We start from the raw sequence: 24,793 nt of genomic DNA, 5'->3' as shown, positions 1-24,793 counted from the left end.
GTGCTGGGCGTTCGTGTCAGCAGAGGGGCAGCTGTCAACTGACCACCATCATGTTGTCTTCACTATACAGCTACAAAAACCAAATGTTACCATCAACACAGGTAGACCTAAGCAGCTACCGCGTGAAATGGGAGGCATTGGAAAATGAGGCTGTGAGGAAGAAATTTACATATAACATCTCCTCCAAGTTCAAAGAGATTCCCAGACATACGGCAGATGGAGTGAATACTTTGAGAGCCTTCTTAACCCGAATAGCCCGCCAGCTGTGGACATTCAAAAGGTGCAAATCGGGGCAATGAGTAGTCTCACAACAGAGCGGTCTATTTAACAATAAAATCGCTAAAATCGGTCAGGACATCTGGTGATGATGAAATTCTGCCCGAAATGCTAAAAGCCTTAAATCGAGACGGTTTTCTCTGGCTGACTCGAGTGTGTCAGGCTGCTTGGATATCTGGGCTAGCACCAAAGCAATGGAAGACAGGCATAATAATACCACTTTTCATGAAGGGAGATCAGAGAGATTGCAGCAACTATCGTGGCATCTCTCTGCTTAGCCTGTCTGGGAAAGTATATGCTAGGTGCTTGGAAAGAAGGAGCAGAAGCATAGTTCAGTCAAAGTTATAAAAAGAACAATATGGATGTCGTTCTAGTAGAAGCACAACTGACAAAATCTTCACTTTAAGGAAAGTCTTTGAGAAATCTTGGGAATATGCCAAGAATGTCTTCACATGTTTTGTTAACTTGGAGAAGGCATATGACCGAGTTCCTCGGGATAATCTCTGACAAGTAGTACAGGAGTATGGAGTGGATGGCCAACTATTAACTGCCATTAGATCAAAAAAATCAATCAACAAAACGCCTTTTATTCCCTAATAGGGAGTAGGCGAGGCCTTTATACCCTATCTAGCTTTTGGAGACTGAGTGGGCAGTTCAATCTCCACCGGTAGCCAATCAGAGAGAGCTGGCCCATGTCTATCACTAATTATAGCAGCCACCGATGAAGAGGCTGGCAAACAAGTGCTGCCATCTCTTGGTACCTAACCCTAACAAGATATTTCACTGTCTGAAATAATGTGAGTACTACGGTCGATTTTCTTGAGTTTACTGGAAGAAAAACCCGAGTTTCCGGGAGAAAAAACCCGCTTGCCTGTACCCGGAGTTTGTGTCAGGGTAAACAGCATAAAGTCTGAACCTTTCAAAGCCTCCATTGGTCTCTGCCAAGGGTATGTTCTTTCATCACTACTTTTCAGAATATTTATGGACTGGATTGATAGGCACAGCCACAGCAGTCAGAGAGAGAGAGAGAGAGAGAGAGAGAGAGAGAGAGAGAGAGTGTGTGTGTGTGTGTGTGTGTGTGTGTGTGTGTGTGTGTGTGTGTGTGTGTGTGTCAGAATTGGAAGATGTAGCATTGGACGCTTACTTTTTGCAGATGACCTAATTATGCTTAGCTCTTCCACAGATGACCTCTATTGGACCCCAGATACGTTCGTAGCTGTTTGCGCAGAAGACAAGATGAATATAAGTGTGGCCAAAACGGAAACATTTGTGGTTTCAAGACATCCCAGTGCACTCTATATGTGAGTGCAGTCCCACTGAGGCAGGTGGAGATGTTGGGATACCTTTGGGCCATATTCACGAGTGATGGAAAGTGGATCTTAGAGCTAGATACTCGAATAGGCTCAGCAGGCGTAATATTTCTGGAATTTGGCGGTTCTGTAGTATTGAAGCGGGAATTAAGACAGGAGGCAAAGCTGGCTCTTCAATATCTTTGAACCCCCATCCTCACGTATAATAATGAGAGCTCGGTAATGACCGAAAGAAAGTGGACACGAATCCAAGCGGCTGAAATGCGGTTCCTTCGAGAGTTTGAGGGGCTGACAAGACTCGACAGTGTCAGAAGCTCTGCAAATCAGAAAACCCTCAATACTCAACAGTTGCTTCTCCTTTTTAAGTGATCAGAGTTACGATGATAAGGGCACCTGGTCAGAATGCCATAAGAGAGACTCCCAGGAGGCCCTCTTTGCGAAGCCAGAGGGGCGGAGGCCACGGGGAAGGTCAATGACTCGCTGGATAGATTATATCCAAAACCTTGGGTGGACACTTCTGGGAGTTCACCAGAACATCTCAGCTTGGTGGGGGAGGATCGTGACCATTTGAAGTCCCACTTGCAGCTACTGTCCCCAAAACCTAATTAGGAAAGGTGGGCCTTGAAGATGGATTGATTGATGGAATAATTTTTTAATAATTTTTTTTCTATTATTATCATACAGAGTATGTATATATGTACAATTAAGATATATTACATTTTCTGCTCTGTACAAAATTCTGTACACAGTTTAAAGTACCTTCTTGCTTTTTAATATTTTTTTCTTTAAATATAAACACACACTTTTTTTTTTCATATCAATATCATCATTTGTTATTATTCACGGTATTGACATATACCTTACAATAATTTGCAGTCTATGTTTATGAAGATTAGATGAATAAGACGGGCTAAACTCTCCCCCCCTACTTCGAAGATACGGTTATCTTTAATGAAGAGAGTAGGATTAGCCTTCACTATTTATGCTGTTTGGTACTGTTTATGGATGGATTGAAGGCGTTGGATGACTGTGATTTGTGATGTGTATATATAAGTAAACTAGCTGATAGATTTAGGAGAGGATATATGATAGAGGTATTTAATTTGTTAAAGGGATTTTACAGGATTGATACTGATGATATTCTTAAGCCAGTGAAGGATGTGAGAGAAACGAGGGTCCATCCCTGGAGATTGTGTAAGAGTGTGGCTAACAAGGATGTTAGGACTAGATTTTTTACTTGGAGGGTTGTGAATGGGTGGAATGCTTTGCTAGAGGTGGTTGTGAATGCTTCAACTGTGAATGAATTTAAGGAGAGGTATGACACGAATTGTAAATAATGGTTTTTGTGTCAATGTCGGATCTCCCGCGATGAGTCTTTTGACTCCATGGAGACACCGTTAAAATAATAATAATAATAATAATAATAAAAGTGTAATAAAAGTGTAAATTTAATGCTATATTAAATGCCTTGGTATGTTTTCCAGATATGTTTTCGTATTTTAATGTTCTGTAGTTGTCATTTTTTTTTAATTTTTTTGGTAAGTTGTTGAGTAGCGTGGGTATCAGATGCGATCTCACAAAAGAACCGTATGAGTTGTTGAAAGGTCTAGGGATTTAATGAGTTGTTGTGGTCGTGTTATGCGATATGCGTCTCTATTGTTAGGACAGGTGATGTTGAAGTAATTTCTTAGTAACATTATGTAGTGTTTCAGAATTTAAATTCTCAGGATTCTGTGTATCGCCATGAGCGGTTCGGTTATTGGTTGTGTATAATGTCTCCAAATCACTGTTGACACGATTTTCCTGTGTAACATTTCTAATTTTGTTAGGTGGCTGTTTGATGTGTTTGAGTACACCGTTATACCGTACCTGAGTATAGATTCACAGATACCGTGACATAGGAGTTTATTTATGTTAGATGGAATCATGTCTTTTACTTGGAAGAGTTTTGCTGCGATGATGCGGAATTTAGGATGTAGGTAATCTATATGTTTTTTCCATTTAAGGTGGCCATTTAATGATGATGATGATGATAATCCTGAATCACATTTTATGATACAATAGAAGTAGTGATTCACCTTAAATCTTAACAGGTGAATACGAGGATCTACTGCCATCTCGTAGCTGTAAATTCTAAAACACATGTTACTTTATATAATACGTAAGTCAAGTCTACGGTCTAGTTTCGCGTAAGCCTCTAAATCTATTTAGAGCCTTAGTTTAGCGTTTTTAAGATAAATTCAGGAATGTTCCAGGGAGGCACCCAATGCAATGACAAAGATCAGTGAACTCTAGAACCAGCCAAGGAAAGACAGAAAAAATTCCTGTATTTTGTAACTAGAATCAAACTTATTAAGGAGTTGGGGTTTTAGATATAAATAATAAGCTCATTTTCAAAATATTTTGTCATCATTAATGTGAGGCTCGGTGGAAGTGGCCTTTACTTCTTTAATGCTAGGGCACCTGAAGGGGCCAGAAATGTGTCAAATAAGATTGATAGACAAAAGGATTATATAAAGTGTCGCTTTCATTAATTCATAGTTAAAAACTCTTTATAAAGTTTAATTTAGTGAAAAATCAGGGAAAGTGTTCTGAGGGATGCATATACTGTGTTAATTTCCCAATGTATGCCATTCACCATTTTGCTGTTATCCACTTTCCTATATAACAACCAATGATATATTTCATTATTTTATCATATGTCTCACTTAATTGTCTCAAAGTGTAATAATCAACACAATAGGTCTTGTCTACTCCCTATAAGGGAATAAAAGGCGTTAGCTTAATATTATTTTATTAAAATATTATATTATTAGTATTAAAATAATAATATAATATAATAATGATGATGATAGGCTTACACCTGTGTAGCTCAGAAGTGGCATGTACTGTTCATGGCGCTTGCCCGCACAAAGAAAGATCGTCGTAATCCTATTTTTTCACCGAATAGAGGAACTTCAATGAAGCGTTTTTTTTTTCCTCTCTTTCTACCGGATCCCAAACTAGTCTTTTTCTGGCCCGGGCAAGGTGTTTTTCTCCCCAGAACTCATGCTTTTCGTCCCTTAAAAGCAAGAAAATCCACCATAAAACCTGCACTATTTTCAGATAGTAAAGATTGTGTTAGCATAAGGACAACAAGAAAACCGCCATCTCTCAACTGACTCTCTTCCCGTGTATAAATACTAGTAGTCTTGCGCCAGCTATATCTGATTGGCTATCTTTGGAGATTGAACTTACCCCCTTAGTGTCCGAAAGTTAGTAGGAAAACGGCCTCGCCTACTCCCTATAGGGAAATAAAAAGATTTAGTTGATTTTCTTTATATTAGGCTATGGAATGGACCCTGTAGAAGTGACATTTTTTCCATTTTGCTAGGTCTCTAGAAGAAAGCTATTGTTTGAGTATGGTGTCTATCTAAAATTAATTTTCTAGCGCTTTTTTTTTTTTCAATCGATACCGATTTAGTGAATTACGTTATTTTGTCTTTCTTTCGTAAACTGGGGTTTTTCCCTCTCGAAAACTCAAGAAAATCGACAGTAGAACACCCACTCTTTCACATAATGAATATAGTGTTGGAGTTAGTGATCAAAAGATGGTGATACTTTTCCCGTCTTTTCAATGGATGTCATTAATCATTATTGATAGTCTTTTGATAGCTATCTCTGAATGAATACCAGTAGATAGTCAACTTCCCCAGCAGGCACCAAAATTAGATATAATTAAAGCAGCATTGCCTTCTCCCTGTAAAAAAGAAAATAAAAGGAGTTTGTGTTATTATGATTATTATTATTAATAAACTAGTATTTCTATAAAGTCCAAAGATTCATTGTTTAAGCTCCAAAAATATTATTGATAATATACCTATCATACTTCCTAAATTACATCAAATCCTATCACCAGAAACACAAAGTAACTATTATTCTCATAATCCTTATCATACCCTCTTTAAGCTGATTCACCAACGAAGCACTGACAACCAATTTATGTTACCAATTTCTACTTATTAACGAACCTCATGATCAAAATTCTGTATCTCATATCTTTGTAAACTACAACTTTACTCAACCTCAAACAATGACCTCTTGTTCCTTCCTTCATTCCACCTTGCATATATTGAAGAATTTCTCTCCTCTCCATTCTGTACAACCCTTTTAGCAGCTGGTATATTTGTATCATATCGTCTCTCTCTTACTTATATCTGCCAATTTTAGTATCATACAAATTATTAATCTTCTGATAAGAAGCATTCCACAATCTTGACGTTGTCTTAGTGATTTCTCCTTTTTGAATCTTTTCAAAGAGGTCCATATTCTAGGCAAGCAAATCTGAACACAATAGCCCGCATGTGTGATTATAAGACTTGTGTAGCCCTTTGGAAATGACGTTTGCAACCATAGTGTTAGGCTACCAGGAACACTACTAATTCACTGTTAGTCGTCGACTAGAGGAACTGTGTAAGCATCCATTCGATGCGTGCTTGGTGATTCAATCTCTGGAACTAGCAGACAGGTATTTTTTCCCTTGTATACTACATTACGGTTCATGAGACGGAGTAAGGTGCCCGTCGTACTCTCCTAACCAGATGTCATTTAATATCATATTAGTTTAGACCAGCTATCACTGAGTGGCTAAAGGAAAAGACTGACCTTTCAGACTAAAAAAAAGTTATTATTATTATTATAACGGTGTTTTCATGGAATCAAAAGACTCATTGCAGGAGACTACATTGACATACTAACTATTATTCACATAATACGTGTCATTCTTCTCCTTAAATTCATTCACAGACGAAGCATTCACAACCACCTCTGGCAATATATTCACCCTTCCCAACCCTTCAAATAAAAAAACTAGTCCTAACACCCTTGTTTACCACACTCTTGCACAATCTGCAGGGATGCCCCTCGTTCTCTCCCTTACTGCATTAAAAAAAGTCATCAGCATCAATCCTCTAAAATCCCCTTTAATAATTTATATGCCTCTATCATATCCCCTCTCCTACATCTATCAGCTAACATTTGGAGCCCACAGACCTTCGATCTATCCTTGTAGGAAACATCCTACAGACCTGCAGCAATCTTTGTAACTCACTTCTGAATCTTCTCCACAATTTCTTCGTCACCAAGAAATCCAGGCGACTAGATCTGCTCCCAATAGTCCAAATGGGATCTTATTAATGACGTATAAAGTGGGATAATCATTTCGTTATCCCTGCTTGTCATTGTGTTCCTCAACAACTGCTTAATTTGATGTTTTGGCAGCCTTTGCAATATGCCCTCTAAACGTAAGATCTCTGTTCAAAATAAGTCCCTTGTCTCGTTAACTTCTTGCAGTTCACTTCCATCAATATAGTAAACAGCATGTGATCTCATCCTCCCGAAGTGCATCACCTTACACTTAGCCACGTTAAACTTACAGCCATTTACCTTAGCCCATACCGTCATCCTACATGATATCTACATCACCTGAATTGACTATCGCTCTTCCTAATTTTTGCGCCATCAGCAAACAGATGGATATTTCCTTTCAAATTATTTCCAATATCATTAATATACAAATTAAACAATAGAGGACCAAGCAGTGAGTTCTGATGTGCACCACTAGTCACCTGCCTTCTCCTGGACTCAACTCCTCCATAAACCACTCTGATATCTGTCCACTACCCACCCTCTAATCCAAATCACTAGCTTTGGATCCATATCTATTTGCTCAATTTATTCCGTGTTGAAGCCTACCTAATGCCTTTGCAGGATCCACCAGTTAGATAGGGATAAATGACGTCAGCGGCTTTGTGTTGTGTTTTTCTGCGTCGCAATAATTGTTGTTGATGATGTTTTTCACGAATAATAATAATAATGTTAAGAAATATCGATTGAGGGTTTGCAACAACAAATGTTTTTTGTAGTGGCGCGTGCATCGCTCTTATAAGGAGCATTATTTAATTGTACTTCGGAACTATGCTTTTTGTCAGTCTTCTTAGAGTTATGTCACTTTGAAAATTGCACTTTATGAGATAAGATTTCGTTTTCATTTTTTATAATAAGCTTCTTATTACTTCTGTTCACTTGATTATTTGCATAAACATGGGAAAGCGACAGCATCAGAAGGATAAAATGTGAGCTCCTTTCACCATATGATAAAGTTGCAATAACAGTAGTTAGCATGAACTAAATCTGTTATACAGTCATGGACGTAAATATTCGCATACTGTAGCTGAAAGAGAAAAACTACAATTATTGCTATTAGGAAAAGAATCTGATACAAGAGTTTGTTATAGATTTACTCTTTATTAATCGAAGTATATATATATATAGCATCGCACACCTTTTAATTTCATTCATGATATTTTGTTCCATTGATATCTGTTGTCCTAAGTATATGTAATGATCTGCTTGCTTAATTTCCTCATTATTGATTTTTATTATTTCTGGTTGGACATAACTATTGAACATAACTTGGGTCTTCTTTAGGTTTATCTTTAGGCCTGCTGTTCTGCTAGCAAAATAGCTCATGGATACGAGCCTGTAATTCATGTGCAGTTGAAGTAAAGATAACTATGTCATCTGCAAAGCATAAATGGCTTAAATATCTTGTATTTATCTTCAGACCTTTCCCTTCCCAATCAACAAGTTTGAATATTTCTTCTAGGCATGCAGTGAATAATTTTGGAGATATTGTGTCACCCTGTCTTATACCTTTCTGTATTCTCACAGTAGAGATGTTTCCATTGAGATGAATTGCTACTGTGGCATTGGTGTATGCTGATTTGATGGTCTGATGTAGGCCTCTTCCACTTGTTGTTTTCGTAATGCTTTAAGTATTGCACAAGTTTTAAGTGAATTGATGGCTTTCTCATAGTCAATAAAACCAAGACATAGTGGTACTGATATTCATTACACCGTTCAATAATCTGCTGTACAACTTGAATATAGTCCATTGTACTAAAGCCATTTCGAAAGCCTGCCTGTTCTTTTGATTGTGCTAGGTCCAGAGTCGCACAAAGTCTATTAGCTAAGACTTTTGTAAACACTTTGTAGACCACTGATAGTAGACTGATAGGTCGGTAGTTCGTCAGGTCTTCTATCTCACCTTTTTTACGTATCAGTAATTCTCGGTAGCCTTCTTCCATGTTGTTGGTACATCATTTTTCTTCAGGCATCAAGTAAATAGTTTTGCTAAGAGTTCGTAGATTATTTCTTCACATGTTTTTAGAAGTTCAGCTATAACTCCATCCTCACCTGCAGCTTTCCCATTTTGGAAGCTTTGGATGCTCTGCATAACTTCTTCTGGTAGAATCTGTGGTACTTCAGCTGTGTTGTAGTTGTCTTCTTCATTTAATTCATCATCCTGGTATAATATTGAGTAGAATTCTTGAATTCTTTTTGCTATTGCATATCTATCTCTGGTAATGGTCCCGTCTTGTAGTTTGACTGCAACCATCTATTTGCTGTTCATCAATTGCTGTTTGGCTCTTTTGAGACTATGGTTGTTTTCAATTGTTTGTTGTATGAATTTACAATTGAATTTTCTTATTTCTTCTGTGATACGTTTTTTGATTGTTTTGCATAATTCTGTGTATTCAATTTTATTCTGTAGGTTAATTGATTGTTTCATTTCTCTTCGTTGCTTCGTAAGCTGTTTTGTTTCTTCAGAGATTTTGTCTTGTTTCTGTTCTGTGGTACCAGCTATTTCAAGTGAGCATTGTAAAAGGTTTTGGATAATAATGTCATTTTCTAATAGATCAGCATTGTCATCTATAAAAAGATGTTTAAATCTGTTGTTTAGTTCGTGTTGGTATATATCTTTTTTAATGTTGAGTTTGTGTACATCTATGTTTTGCTTTGATTTCCTAAACATTTTTCTTCTTTCTATTTGGCAGTTTATTTGAATCTTACTGCGTACCATACGATGGTCACTTCCAATGTTGAAGGTGTTTATAACAGAGATGTTTGAAAGATGTTTTTCTTATTGCTGAGGATAAAGTCAATTTCACTAGTTTTTCCATTTGGACTTTTCCATGTCCACTTTCTGTGTGTTTTTTTTTTTGAAGAAGGAATTCATGATGTATAGGTTTTCTTTTTCTGCAAATTCTATTAACCTTGCTCCTCTGTCATCTCTCATGCCATATCCAAAATTCCCATTGAGCTTTCACCGGAATGTTGAATACCAATTCTAACATTAAAGTCTCCCATTACAATTCTGAAATGATGTTTTCCTTTAGTGTAGAGCTGGGATATATCATGATAGAAGGCTTCAATTTCTTCGTCAGTATGACTTATTGTTGGTGCATAGATTTGGACGATCTTAAGAGTGTATCTTTTCGAGATTTGAACAACAATACTTGCTATTCGATCAGATACACTGTCAAATTCTATTATGTTGTTCTTCAGTTTTTTGTTGATCAAGAATCTAACTCCACTGATTCTTTCTTTATCTTGACCTCTATAATATAATGTCTCCATTTTTTAATCGAAGAATTTCTTCACCATTACGTTTGACTTTGCACAGTCCAAGAATGTCCCATTTTAGTCACTTTAGCTCTTCAGTTATTTCAGTTAACCGTGCTTCACTGCTCAGAGTCCTACAGTTTAATGTTCCAAGCTCTAGTTTCCAATGGCAGCATGATCTGTTTACCTGGGGATTCTTAGCACCCTCTGCCTTAATGTTTAACTGCCTACTGCCATAGGTAGTAACAATCCGGCCTCCAGGGAGGAATACATGGATAAGAAATCAAACCAAAGTCTCTGACATCATAGGAAGAGTGAAACATCTGAAGTGGCAATGGGCTGGGCATATTGCCAGAAGACAAGATTAGCGATGGACAAAAGAAGTATTGACTGGATTCCACGAGAGAAAAAATGACCGTGATGCCGACAGAAATCACAGTGGATTGATGATATCATCAGATTTGTAGGAGTGACATGGAAAAGGAGAGCCATGGACAGAGAATGTTGGAGTAATCTTGGAAAGGCCTTCATCCAGCAGTGGATCGATAATGGATGATGATATATATATATATATATATATATCAATAAATAACAGAAAATTTCGTTTTTAGAAAAATATACATTCTCAATATTTGCATTTTAGGCTGGACAAATGTATTCATACAGCAACATAAAAGTACACTTTTAAGAAATGAAAGAATAAAATACTTGCACTTCAATACTTAGTATGCATTCCCCCTTTTATGAGTAACATCCCTCAATCTCTTTGCCATGGAATAAACGGAGTTGAAAGAGTTGGTTGTCCTCAGAAACTTGCTTAGAACGATGAAGAACAACCCAAAAACGATTGTCCCAGAAATATCAGCACATGTAGATACACACTTTGAAAAATAAGTTTCCCCAAGAACTATTTGCAGGCATTTGCAACCAAGTAGGGTACAGAGCCAGAGTACCTAGAAGAAAGCCTACATCAGTAAGAACAACAGAAGCAGATTAATATTTGCTCAAGTATGTAAGTATAGGAACAGATTTTTGGGACAAGGTGTTAATTACTGAAAAATTAAATTTAACATTTTCCATACTGGCAGTAGAAGTTTGGTGTGGAGGAAGTCCAACACTGAGTTTGAGCCATATGACCTCCAAGCTACAGTTTAACATGGAGATGGTGGAGTTATGGTCTGGGGCTATATGCCAGCCTCAGGAGTTGGGAATCGAGTAATCATTGAGGGAACCATGGATAGATTTGCTTATTTAAACATCTTGAAGAAACATTTGCAGTAGAATGTTGATGATTTAGGACTTGGGGATGTTTTACTTCCAGCAGACATTGTCTGTCTCTGGTTGCTCCGTCACTCCTCACACACTGAAAACTCCAGCTCAGTCTCCAGACTTAAACCAATAGAGCATATTTGGAGTGATGAATAAGAAAACTAGAATAAGAACACATGAAATAACTAGCAAAAATACATGAAAGAGGTAATTTTGCAAGAGTGGGACAAAATTAAGTCTGAAACAACCAAGCCACTTGTTTATTCCATGCCAAAGAGATTGAGGGAAGTTTTCCATAAAAGGGGAATGCATACTAGTATTTTGTTCTTTTGTTTCTTAAAAGTGTGGCTTTATGTTGCTGTATGAATATTTTTCTCCAGTCTAAAATGCAAATATTGAGAATGTATATTTATTTATTTTTCTAAAAACGAAATTTTCTGTTATTTATTGATATGTATATATTAATGAATGAAGAGTAAATCTATAACTAACTCTTATGTCTTATTCTTTTCATATCAGCAGTTACTTGTTGTTTTTCTCTTTCAGCTACAGTGTATGAATATTTATAACCATGACTATATATATATACAGGGTGTTCGGGATAAATTTGACATATTTATAATTAATTATATTTTTCCGTAAGTTACATGTATTAACACACACTTCTCTTCATTTAAAAGTTTGGACCCTTCTTCATTCATATACAAGATGTCAGAAAGGATGGATAGCTGGAACCCACCTGAATCATGGAAGAGAATAACTTGTATCATGATGATTCGTGCCCGCCATCAAAATAAGGATATTACGACTGCTGCCCATTGCTCCCTGAATACAGTAAAAACAATCAGGCATGAACTAGAGACTTGCAATGGTGACTACGAGGATGTAGCAAGAAGAAAGATCCCTAGCAGACGATCTGATTGCGTTCGTACAGCAGAATTCCTCGCAAATCTGCAGGAACAGGTGTTGAAGAACCCTGGCATTGGAATTCGGGCTTTGTTCGTGGAGTTGCTAACTGTAGTCAAGCCCTGGATAACAAGGGTAGCCAATGGTAGGCCGTATGTATGGCAGCAGGATTCGGCCCCTTGCCACACCTCTGGGAAAAGTCAAAAATGGTTGTCTGAAAATTTCTACGACTTCACCAGTCCAAATGTTTGGCCTCCAAACTCCCCAGACCTTAACCCCATGGATTATTTTGTATGGGGCGCAGTTGAAAAAGACACCAATCGCACTTCCAGTAATACAAAAGCCCAGTTAATGGATAAAATTAAAACAGTTTTTGCGGCCCTTCCCAGGGAGACTGTAGCATCAGCTTGTTCGAGGTTCCGAAGCAGAATTGAAGCTGTGATCGATGCTAATGGTGGTTATTTTGAGTAAATCTTGTTGATAGTATTGTAATTAACTCTGCCTGAAATGTTTTTTTGTCAATTCATTAAATTTAATAGATACAAAGAAGATTTTCTTTTTCCTTACGAAACTGTCAAATTTATCCCGAACACCCTGTATATATGTGTGTATTTCATATCATCTTTTGTTCCTTCTTAATTAGATATAATGAGTACTAAGAAAAATTAATACTTTTTTAGGATACATTTTATCATATATTGAAGTCATTCAACTGTGTAACTTCTTCTTTGATCACCATTGTGTTCAAAGAACTGATCATAGAAAGAATAAAAATAAATAAAATAATTTAATTTCAAAAGAATGATTTTGGTATTGTGACCACATCTTTATTAAGATAAAAAGGATAAACAAACCCCACAAGTTTCGTATGTCGTTTGACTTGCATCTTCAGGGGGTTACAGGTAACTAAAAGTTTAAACACAAGAAATGAGGGTTTAATTTTTAATTTGATGAATAGTTAGACTGCCATAACAACATCTAATGGGCTATTTTGAGTAATTTCTCATTTCTTGTGTTTAAACGTTTAGTTACCTGAAACCCCTGAAGATGTAAGTCAAATGACATATGAAACTTGTTGGGTTTGTTTATCCTTATTTATCTTAATAAACATGTAGTCACAATACCGAAATCTTCTTTTGAACTGCTAAACCACAGAAACCCATGCCTACAATAATTTAATTTCATTTGGTTACCAAAGCTAAAATAGGTGTAGCTCCTTCAGCCTAACTTTGTGAAAATTATGGTTAACTGGACACCACTCTTCATCTAGCACTGACAGTAAGCTCAATTAAACAGTCATTTAAGGCTGAATTTCATGAAAAGATTACTGCAGAAAATTGCTGCTTTTCATGGTCATTAACAATATCGGCTAACTTAGTTATCAAGAAAAAGCCAAAAATGACTGTCTCAGAAACATCATCGCCTGTAAATGCACACTTTGGAAAACAAATTATTGACTAATTTGCAACTACCCAAAGAAGGGCCTAGAAAAAGTTCCTCTTGCCACTGACTGGAAGTGAACTTGTAATGGTCATATTTTGGGCATATAGCATTAGTGGATTACATAGGCAACTTCATGGAAGGAACACAAGCATTATTCACTTAATTCTTATTATAAATCCTTAAACTCATTCAAATGCAATGCACCTTCAGCTCACTGATAATATTTACTCTGCTTGTTTACCACTTCCCAAGGGGGGAGAACACCGTAGTCCTTCTGTACTGATCACATTCCTAATTAGTTTTCAGGGTGGCCCTTTGTTCTAACTCCTGCCATGCACTGAGTGACTTCATCTTCACTATATAAAATTTCTTGTATTAAGCTTGAGATTAGCTACCTTTATTTGTTCCATCAAAGGCCAACTCCCTCTCTCTCTCTCTCTCTCTCAGTTATTGGTATGTAGGAACTGAGACAGGAAGATCAACCATTATCTGCATAGAAGAACATGAAAAATATCTGCAGTAATGAGTATGCTTTAGATACTACTCATAGAATCAGTTAAAAAAAACAAAATGCTCCATTTCAGCAAGTTTAAAAGAGAAACACTGTTTTTACAATCCAGCTGCTCTCAGAATTCAGCCTAATTTGAATAGATACAGGTGCATAAAACTTCACGAAATCTAGGGAACGTTAATCTTAAACGATTTCAGTTTATACAGAGATCCCAATAGCTTCTCACAAAGGGTACTCAACCTAGTTAGGACTCTAGTCTTTCATCCTCATTTTCGTATGTGTTATCATTTTTATATTGTTCTCCCTATCGATGTCTCTGTGACTGACAGAATATTGGAAGAATTAAATAGTGTTTTTAAATCTTTTTCCAGTGCTGTTTTACTGTATTAATCATCTGACATGAGAATCTATAAAATTTCCATAGCAACTCTAGTTTCTGTCATATCCACTCATTTCTGCCTGTCACTGAAATTTTGTAACCAACAAGTCTCTGATTTAGCCTTACCTCAAGTATTCCACAGAGTTGTCATCTTTGTCACCCACTTCTGAAACCTCTCCACCCTTTCTTCATCCCTGCAATATTTCTGGTGACTAAAACCAAATATACTAATCCAGATGTGATCATATCAAGGCTGCCTTACTTAAAAGAGGAACAATAACTTTCTTGTCCCTGTTTGTCAGCATGTTTGTGAATTACAGTGCAATCCTTTTTGCTATTTTTTCCACTTTCGAATCATATTTGAGTGCAGGTAGTGTAAATACTTCAAAGCTCATTATGATAGATATGTTGCAAATTGAGTGGGCCTTAGATGATTTGTCTGGACTCCATGGAGGTTACTAAATATTATAATAATAATATCCTTAGACTTATTTTCATTTATCACTCATATACCTAGGCCTCATCAGCTGTTTGCACTATAATACATTGCAAGATTCTGAATCCATTGTCCAAAATGTTATTTTATTCAAATCCTCTGAATAATTGTTATACTTTAATTTACTATATTGTGTTTCCATTTTGTCATTGTCAGCAAAGAGCTGATTATGATTTGATGATCCTCTATGGGTCATCTCTGTCATCAGCATTGTATTGAATTGCATTTTGTTCATTTTATGCAATAGATTTATGATAGTTTCTCAATTGCCTTTTCAAAGTTTGGCTGTATTATGACATAACCATTTCCTTTATCCAAATGTTATTTTATTTATAGAAAGGAATAAATTACTAAGGCAAAGTTTTGTCATTCACAAACTTGTGCTTTCCCACCATAACATCATGCTGCTCTGTATATTCCTCAAATCTGACTGCTGCTTTCCTCAGCATTTTTCAGTACCTCAGTCTCTGCTCCTGAGATACAGACCTCTCTATAATTTGCTACCTCTACTTTGAAGTCTCAGAATATCTTACTTATAGAATTGTCTTATTTTTTTTTACACTCACTTGAAATACTTCTCTTGCTGAGATTTAAAATGCATGGTTCTAGGCACTACCAATTTTCTTGCAGTTTCTTGTAACGTGCAGTCTGATATGCCATCTAATCCATAGTGGATTACATTGAGATTTTGTAATACCTTGACAACCTCCTGTTTGTTTACCTCTAACATAAATTCGTGGTGCATTATAACTCTTGCTGAATTATCTCCATCTGGATGATATGCTCTACACAGTAGTCACTCAGTAATTCACCTGATTTTATGCTGCTTTCATGGAAGTGATTTATTATTATTATTATTCCTGACATCTCCAAGGAGTCCGAAGACTAATCGCGGGAGGACACCTACAACTGTCTCAACCACTACACCGAACCTCTACTACGAATCATCTCCATCAACGCCATCTACCGCCCACATCAACCACAACTAGTATTTTTTGTCTTTAAATTGCATGTGTTCTGAAGAGCCGATTTGTCTGTATGCGGGATGAAAAACCTGAGTTTCCGGGAGAAAAAACCCTGCTACCTCCGTATGAGATCAGCTAACTCACCTTCGATTGAAATGGTCCAGATAAAGATTCCTCCCGTCGCGACGAGAATCGAACTTAGGCCTATTCCAATCGAAGGGTGCAATGTACCGTCCTTCCAATTGTGCTACGGAGGCGCTCCATTCTCATAGTCTGTCTTGCAATTTTCCATTTACCTGGTGATTTCCTTCATTTTCTACAGTATTTTCTTTTTGTTCTGTTGTTGTATAATAATACCACTTTATTTAGCTAACTCCCTCCTAATAAAAATTTCCGATTTTGCTCCTCTCAAACCTCTTGATCATTTCCCGTGCACCTGATGGAAACCGCTTTCTAAATTTTGTTATAATTGATTGCTCATTTTTTCCACATATATATTATTATTATTACGGTCAACTCCAAGGAGTCCATTGACTCATCGAGGGAGGCCCTAACATCATGTCAAGAACAACTATTCGACATTCACACAGTATCTATCATACCTAGCCTTGAACTCATTCATGGCCATAGCCCACAACAGACTCTGGCAGCTTATTCCACTCATTCACCACTCTCCAAGTAAAAAACCTAGCTCTAACACCCTTGCTAACCACACTCTTGCCCAGCTTCCATGTATGGCCCCTAGTTCTCACGCCACCAGTCCTATTCTCAAAAATATCTTCTGAATTAATCTTATAGAAACCCTTCAGTAATTTGAATGTCTCAATCATATCACCCCTTTTCCACTTATCAACCAATTTCTGCAACCTACAAATCTTCAACCTGTTTTCATAAGGTTCATTCCATAGACCTGCTATCATCTTGGTCAGTCGTCTCTGGATCCTCTCCACCTCTTCCCCATCAAGAAGAAACCCCGAGCCAAGATCTGGGCACAGTAGTGAAGATAGGGGTCTTATCAAGGCTCAATATAGAGGAACAATAACTTGTTTGTCTCTGCTTGTTAAAGTGTTTTTCAGCAACCAAGTGATTTGATGAGCTGATTTAGCCACTTTTGCGATGTTCCCCCTAAACTTCAACTCTCTATCCACCAACACTCCAAAATCCCTGGCCTCGTCAATCTCCTGGAGTACATTTCCACCAATGTGATATACTGCTGCTAATCTTTTCACCTCAAAATGCATAACCTTACATTTTGCCACATTAAATTGACATCCATTCTCCTTAGCCCAGTCCTCCAAACTATCCAAATCATCCTGCAAAATTTTGACATCCTGTGCACTCACTATTGCTCTACCCAACTTTGCATCATCAGCAAACAAATGAACACTTCCTCTGAGATCCTTTCCTATATCGTTAATGAACAAATTGAACAGTAGTGTGATCCAAGAACAGAACCCTGTGGCAAGCCACTATGCTGTCTTTTGGACTCTACTCTTGAATAAACCACTCTCTGATATCTCTCCATCAACCACCCTGCTATTCATCTCACCAACCCTATATCCATCCCCATATGCTGCAGTTTACTGATTAGAATTCCATGTGGTATCCTGTCAAAGGCCTTAGCAAGGTCCAGTAGAATCATTGTAAACCCATTACCCTTATCTAGTTCAGCCATCACTGTGTTATAGAATGTGAGCAAGTTACTGAGGCATGATCTACCCTTCACAAAACCATGCTGTCTCCCATACAGTATCCCATTTTCATCTATCCAATCCTGTATTTTCTTCTTGATTATTTTCTCCAAGATCTTGACAACAATTCCTGATATGCTAATCGGTCAGTAATTTACAACAGCAGTCTTGGAACCTCTGTTATGCAGTGGAACTATTTTCCCCTCTTTCCACCGTCTCGGGACTAACCCATACCTGAGACTCAAACAAAATTGTCAAGGGCACTGACAATTCTTTAGCCGCATCACGTACGACATCGAGCTGGTAAACCATCCAATCCTGGTATACCTGCAAAATTTTGATATTTTGTATTTATATAATTTTTGTAAATTTGGATATTTTGAGTAATAATTGGTGAATTTGCATAGTATTTACATAGTATTGTTTACTTTTAGTATTTTAGCGTGTCTGGGTGATTTCTGTGCGTTTTTTGAGAATTTTAATAGAAAATTGATAGATACGATTATCTGTGCACATGACTCCCATAAAGAGGAATACAAAGATGGCGTCCAGGTCGTCATATTTGTCTAAAAATTTTAACTTAAAGGATTTGATTCGGTGTACCGTTTGCGAAATGTATGCATTGAGGAGAGCGGTTGGAGCTGGTTAAACAACGATAGTGGAGTGAATGTGTGCAAAAAGTGTAAAGAATGTGAGGATTTAAAGAGTGTTTCAGGTCGTGTGAGTGATATCGTTGTTGAAAGTGAGAATCTAGATAACAGTGATATGCGAGGTATGAATGGTGATATTTACGAGGTAGTACCTGATAGCTGTGAGCGTGGCGTTGAAAGTGAGAATGAAGATAAACATACAGAACGATTGAATGAATCATTGGAGAATAAAAATGATAACATTGATGCAATGAGTGAGATCGCTCTATTACGCGGAGCGATACATACGGCAAATCGGCAGCTGGAGCGTTGGCAAAAATGTTTGCCAAGCGTACCGACTAATAATCGGCAAAAGTATGATAGAAAAAATAAGGGTATGATAGTGAGTGTAAACAAAATGAAAGATCGAGTGTTGTATGGAGATTCCTTAGTAAGAGGTGTGTTAGTTGAGTTTACCAAAATCGTACCAACCTGGTGCGAACGTGAAGAATGTAAGCGAGTCAATTAGAATGCAAAAGCAATGGGTGAAAGAATTGATAGTGGTAGCAGGTACAAATGATTTGAAAGGAAACAAAATTGCTATGAGTGAGGAAGTGAAGGAATTGTTGAGGTAACAAAAGAGAAGAGTAAGAGAGAGAGAGAGAGTTAGGATGGCTAGTCTGTTGCTGTGGTATGACAGTGAAGAGTATAGAAGGAGGGCCATAATTGCTAATGACTTTATGCATGAATTATGCAGGATGAGTGGTGTGGAATTTGTGGATGTGTGGAATGAGTTCGATGGGCGAAAGGATTTATATAAAATGGATGATTTACATTTGAATGGATTTGGTGTACGGAGACTTGAAAAGATGTTGTCGAATGTAGTGAAGTGAATGTACAGAATCAGGGAAACTAGAGTTATTAAGAGGGAGGAAGTAGATATGCAGACTTTAGAGTGACAGTTGAGTGTGTGAAAGTGTGTAATATGCCCAAGCAAGTAGGAAAGACCACAAATCAGAATGGGATAGTTTGTATAACGCATCAAAATAGGAATGGGACAAATCAGCTTCTGCAATTCATGTATACTAATGCCAGAAGTATTAGGAACAAGAAGGAAGAATTTTTGGCCTTGGTTGGCACTTCCAGATCACAGGTTATTGGCATTACTGAAACATGGCTGACAGAAGATGACACAGCTAGTGGGATTGAATGTGAGGGGTATGGTGTGTTCAGGAGTGACAGGGAGAATAAAATGGGTGGAGGAGGGTTATTGATGATAGCTGATGAGCTATAACCAAGGAGAATAGAAGCAGAACTGCAGGATAAAGAAAAGAGCATGTTTGAGTCTATTTGGTGTGAGATTGAAACTAGCAGAACAAAATATACAGTTGGGTGCTGCTATAGACCAGGTGATGGAATAGATGATGGAGATAGTATGCATAAGCAAATAGAAGAAATGAGTGGAAGGAGGGTAATTATTATGGGAGATTTCAACTATGGTAACATTGATTGGAAGGACAGGACAGGACACACGGGAGGAAGGAATTGGATTTTATGAATCAGGGAAACTAGATTTATTAAGGGGGGGGGTGAGTAGATATATAGCCCTAAGGGAGGCAGTTGAATGTATGAATGAATATAATATGCCCGAGCGAATAAGGACAACAAATCAGAATGGGATAGTTAATATAAGGCATCAAGGTAGAGTTGGGGCTAATGAAATCTTAAATTCATGTACACTAATGCTAGGAGTATTAGGAACAAGAAGGAAGAGTTTTTGGCCTTGGTTGGCACTTCCAGACCACAGGTTATTGGTATTAGTGAACCATGGCTGACTGTAGATGATATTGCTAGTGGGATTGAATGTGATGGGTATAGGGTGTTCAGGAATGACAGGGAGAATAAAATGGGGGGGGGGAGTATTGTTGATGATAGCTGATGAGCTACAGCCAAGGAGAATAGAAGTTGAATTGCAGAATAGAGAAAAGAGCACATTTGAGGCTATTTGGTGTGAGATTGTGGCTAACAGAACAAAATATACAATTGGGTGCTGCTATAGACCAGGTAATGGAAAAGATGGTGGTGACAGTATGCACAAGCAAATAGAAGAAATGAGTGGAAGGAGGGTAATTATTATGGGAGATTTCAACTATGGTTGCATTGATTGGAGTGAGGAGAGGACACACGGGAGGAAGGAAATGGATTTTATGCGATTATTAAGGGATAACTATCTGCAACAGCATGCAATGGAAAATACTAGGAGTCAGAGAGTGCTTGACCTAGTAATTACATCTGAGGATTTGAATGTAACAAATATGACCACTTTGCCACCAATTGGTGAGAGTGATCATAGGGTCTTGACTTGGGAGGTGGCTAAAGTGTGGAATTTACAATTAATACAGGGTACATGTGGAATTATTGGGCTGGAAAGTATGACAAGCTTAAGAGTTTGATTGGTTCAGTGCCATGGCATGTACAACTGCAAAGATTAGAAGTTGATAGTGCATGGGAGGCAGTTAATAAGTGTTTGCATGAAGCAATGGCTGACTGTATACCTAGAGTCCGAATAATAAATCAAGTTGGGGTTAAATGGATGAATAACACGATTAAGCTTGAGCTGCAAAAAATGAAACAACTATGGAGGGAATTTAAGGAGAAAGGTGACTGGCAGGCACATGAAAGGTATAAAGCGCAGGCTAGAAAGGTAACGAGTGTGGTAAGAAAAGCAAAAAAGGATTATGAAAGAACATTGGCCCTGCAAGCTAAATAGAATAACAAACAGTTTTTTTGATATGTTGCAAGTAAAAGAAAAAATATATATGGCAGAACGATTTTAAAGAATGCTGATGGTAGGGAGGTAACCGAATCAGTAGATATAATTGAATTACTGAACGAGCACTTTGCAAGAATATATCATCCAGGTGGTGACATTGCAGAAATGAATGAACCAATAGATTATATGCGAATTGTGGTGAATGAAGTAGAGGTGAGTAGTCTATTGCAAAACCTCAATGTCAATACATCTGTGGGATTGGATGGCATGTGTCATTCGTGAAGCAGCTAAAGAATTGTTAGTACCCTTGACCATTTTATTTAATTTGAGTCTCGTCTCGGGTCTGGGTTAGTCCTGAGAGGAAAATAGTTCCACTGCATAAAGGAGGTTCCAAGACTGCTGTTGTAAATTACCAACCGATTAGCATATCAGGAATAGTTGTCAAAGTCTTGGAAAAATTCGTAAAGAGAAGAATACAGGTTTGGATAGATGGAAATGGGATACTGTATGGGGACAAAATGATTTTGTGAAGGGTAGATCATGCCTCAGTAACTTGCTCACGTTTTATAACACAGTGACGGCTGAACTGGATAAGGGTAATGAGCTTACAGTGAATCTACTGGACCTTGCCAAGGCCTTTGACAGGATACCACATGAAACTCTAATCAGTAAACTGGAGCAGATGGAGATAGGAGGGTGGTTGATGGAGAGATACTAGAGAGTGATTTATGCAGGAGTTGAATCCAAAAGACTGCTTGTGACTAGTGGTGTGCCGCAGGATTCTGTTCTTGGACCACTACTTTTCAATTTGTTCATTAATGATATAGGAAAGGATCTGAGAAGAAGTGTTCACATGTTTGCTGATGATGCAAAGCTGGGTAGAGCAATTTGGAGTGCACAGGATGTCAAAATTTTGCAAGATGATTTGGATAGGTTGGAGGACTGGGCTAAGGAAAATGGATGTCAATTTAATGTGGCAAAGTGTAAGGTTATGCATCTTGGACCACTACTTTTCAATTTGTTCATTAATGATATAGGAAAGGATCTGAGAAGAAGTGTTCACATGTTTGCTGATGATGCAAAGCTGGGTAGAGCAATTTGGAGTGCACAGGATGTCAAAATTTTGCAAGATGATTTGGATAGGTTGGAGGACTGGGCTAAGGAAAATGGATGTCAATTTAATGTGGCAAAGTGTAAGGTTATGCATTTTGGGGTGAAAAGATTAGCAGCAGTATTATCACATTGGTGGAACCATACTCCAGGAGATTGATGCAGCCAGGGATTTGGGAGTGTTGGTGGATAGGGAGTTGAAGTTTAGGGGGCACATCGCAAAAGTGGCTAAATCAGCTCATCAAATCACTTGGCTTCTGAAAAACACTTTAAGAAGCAGAGACAAACAAGTTATTGTTCCTGTGTATTGAGCCTTGATAAGACCCCATCTAGACTACTGTGCCCAGATATGGGTGCCAGGGTTTCTTCTTGATGGGGAGGAGGTGGAGAGGATCCAGAGACGAGTGACCAAGATGATAGCAGGTCTGTGTAATGAACCTTATGAGAACAGGTTGAAGATTTGTGGATTGCAAAAATTGGTTGATAGGTAGAAAAGGAGGGATATGATTGAGACTTTCAAATTACTGAAGGGTTTCTATAAGATTAATCCAGAAGATATTTTTGAGAATTGGATTGGTTGGGGGAGGACTAGGAGCCATACATGGAAGCTGGGCAAAAATGTGGTTAGCAGGGGTGTTGGAGCTCGGATTTTTACTTTGAGAGTAGTGAATGAGTGGAATAAGCTGCTAGAGTCTGTTGTGGGCTATGGCTGTGAATGAGTCCAAGGCGAGGTATGATAGATACTGTGTGAATGTCGAATAGTTGTTCTTGACATGACGTTAGGGCCTCCCGCGATGAGTCTGTCGACACCTTGGAGTTGCCCGAAATAATAATTCACAGATGTATTGACATTGAGGTTTTGTAATAGACTATTCACTTCCACTTCATTCACCACAATTCCTGTACAAGCTATTGGTTCATTCATTCCTGCAATGTCACCACCTGGATGATATACTTTTGCAAAGTGCTCGCTCAGTAATTCCACAGGAATATCAACTGATTCGGTTACCTCCCTACCATCAACATTCTTTAAAATCATTCTGCCATAAACATTTTTTCTTTTACTTGCAACATATCGAAAAAACTGTTTGGGATTCTCTTTAGCCTGCATGGCTAATGTTCTTTCATAATCCTTTTGCTATTCTTACCACACTCGTTACCCTTCTGGCATGTGGATTATACATGTTCATGTGCCTGCCAGTCACCTTTCTCCTCAAATTCCCTCCACAGTTGTTTCTTTTTTTGCAGCTCAAGCTTAATGGTGTTATTCATCCATTTAATCTCTACTTGATTTATTATTCGGACTCTAGGTATACAGTCAGCCATTGCCTTCTGGAAACACTTCTTAACTGCCTCCCATGCACTATCGACATCCAGCCCTTGCAGTTTTACATACCATGGCACTGAACTAATCAAACTCCTAAGCTTGTCATGCTTACTAGCCTTATAATTCCACATGTACCCTGTCTTAATTGTAAATTCCACACCTTTAGCTACCTCCCAAGTCAAGACCTTATGATCAGTCTAACCAATTGTTGGCAACGTGGTCTTATTCGTTACAGCCAAATTCTCAGATTTAATTACTAGGTCAAGCACTTTTGACCGCTAGTATTTTCCATTACATGCTGTCGCAGACAGTTATCTCTTTATATATATATATATATATATATATATATATATATATATATATATATATATATATATATATATATAAAGAGCCTGTGTAGCTCAGTGGATGTGGCGTTTGCACACCACCGCGCTTGGCCGCACGAAGGAAGTCTTGGTTTCGTGTCTAGTCGGCAACTAGAGGAAATTTTTCTAAGCCTTTTTTCGACCGGTTCCCGAGTTAGTCGATCTCTGGCACGGGCAAGCAGGTTTTTCCTCCCGGAAACTCTGGTTTTTCGTCCTGTAAACTCAAGAAAATCGACCGTAGAACCCACATTATTTCAGACATTAAATATATTGTGTTAGGGTTAGGCACCACGAGATGGCGGCACATTTGAGCCGTCTCTCTTCACTGCGTACTGCTTAATTAGTGATAGCCTTGGGCCGTCTGTCTCTGATTGGGTACCAGTGGAGATTGAACTGCCCACTCAGTCTCCAAAAGTTAGATAGGGCTAAATGGCCTCGCCTACTCCCGTATATACGGGAATAAAAAGGCGTTAGCTGATTTTTTTTTTTTTTGATATATATATATAAACTGAAACTACATTTGCTTGGTTAACTTCCCACCTTAAGACTGCATTACTGGTCACTCATATTGGTGGCAGAGATATGACTACTTTGCTTATGACAAATTGTTCTGATGATTCCTTCAGAAAAATCATAATGTGTCAAAGAGATCTTGACTATTGAATGCATTGCTCATCAATTTGTGCCATTAAGCATTGCTCAACATTGAATTGAAGGCATGCGTGCATGCTCTGACATTGAATTCTGATCACTAACTACTCTCTATTATTGTTATTCAGGCCTCCATGGAGTCAAGAGACTCATTGTGAGTGGTCCTTCCTAGAAACACAAAGTCTATAATAGCACTCCTTGAACTCATTGACCATTCTTGCTCTCACCACTCTATCAGGCATTGCAT

The 24,793-nt window shown here is 37.9% G+C and overlaps 1 protein-coding gene across 1 annotated transcript in view; it reads left to right on the top strand.

The window, feature by feature from the left end:
• The first annotated feature begins 7,415 nt into the window (after positions 1-7,415).
• LOC150104466 (RING-type E3 ubiquitin-protein ligase PPIL2) overlaps positions 7,416-24,793 on the top strand; it is a 314,593-nt gene continuing 297,215 nt past the window's right edge. The window contains exon 1 of the mRNA XM_090395160.1: positions 7,416-7,699. Within this exon, the coding sequence (XP_090251286.1) occupies positions 7,668-7,699 (32 nt within the window). The 5' untranslated portion in view covers positions 7,416-7,667. The remainder of the gene's footprint in view (positions 7,700-24,793) is intronic.

The sequence above is a fragment of the Typopeltis vanoorti genome, chromosome 7, assembly GCF_054136105.1.
Source record: "Typopeltis vanoorti isolate ZY-2024b chromosome 7, IOZ_Tvanoo_1.0, whole genome shotgun sequence".
Classification (NCBI taxonomy): Eukaryota; Metazoa; Arthropoda; class Arachnida; order Uropygi; family Thelyphonidae; genus Typopeltis; species Typopeltis vanoorti.
Note: the sequence above shows the minus strand (reverse complement) of the source record. Positions and strands in the feature narration are given on the sequence as shown.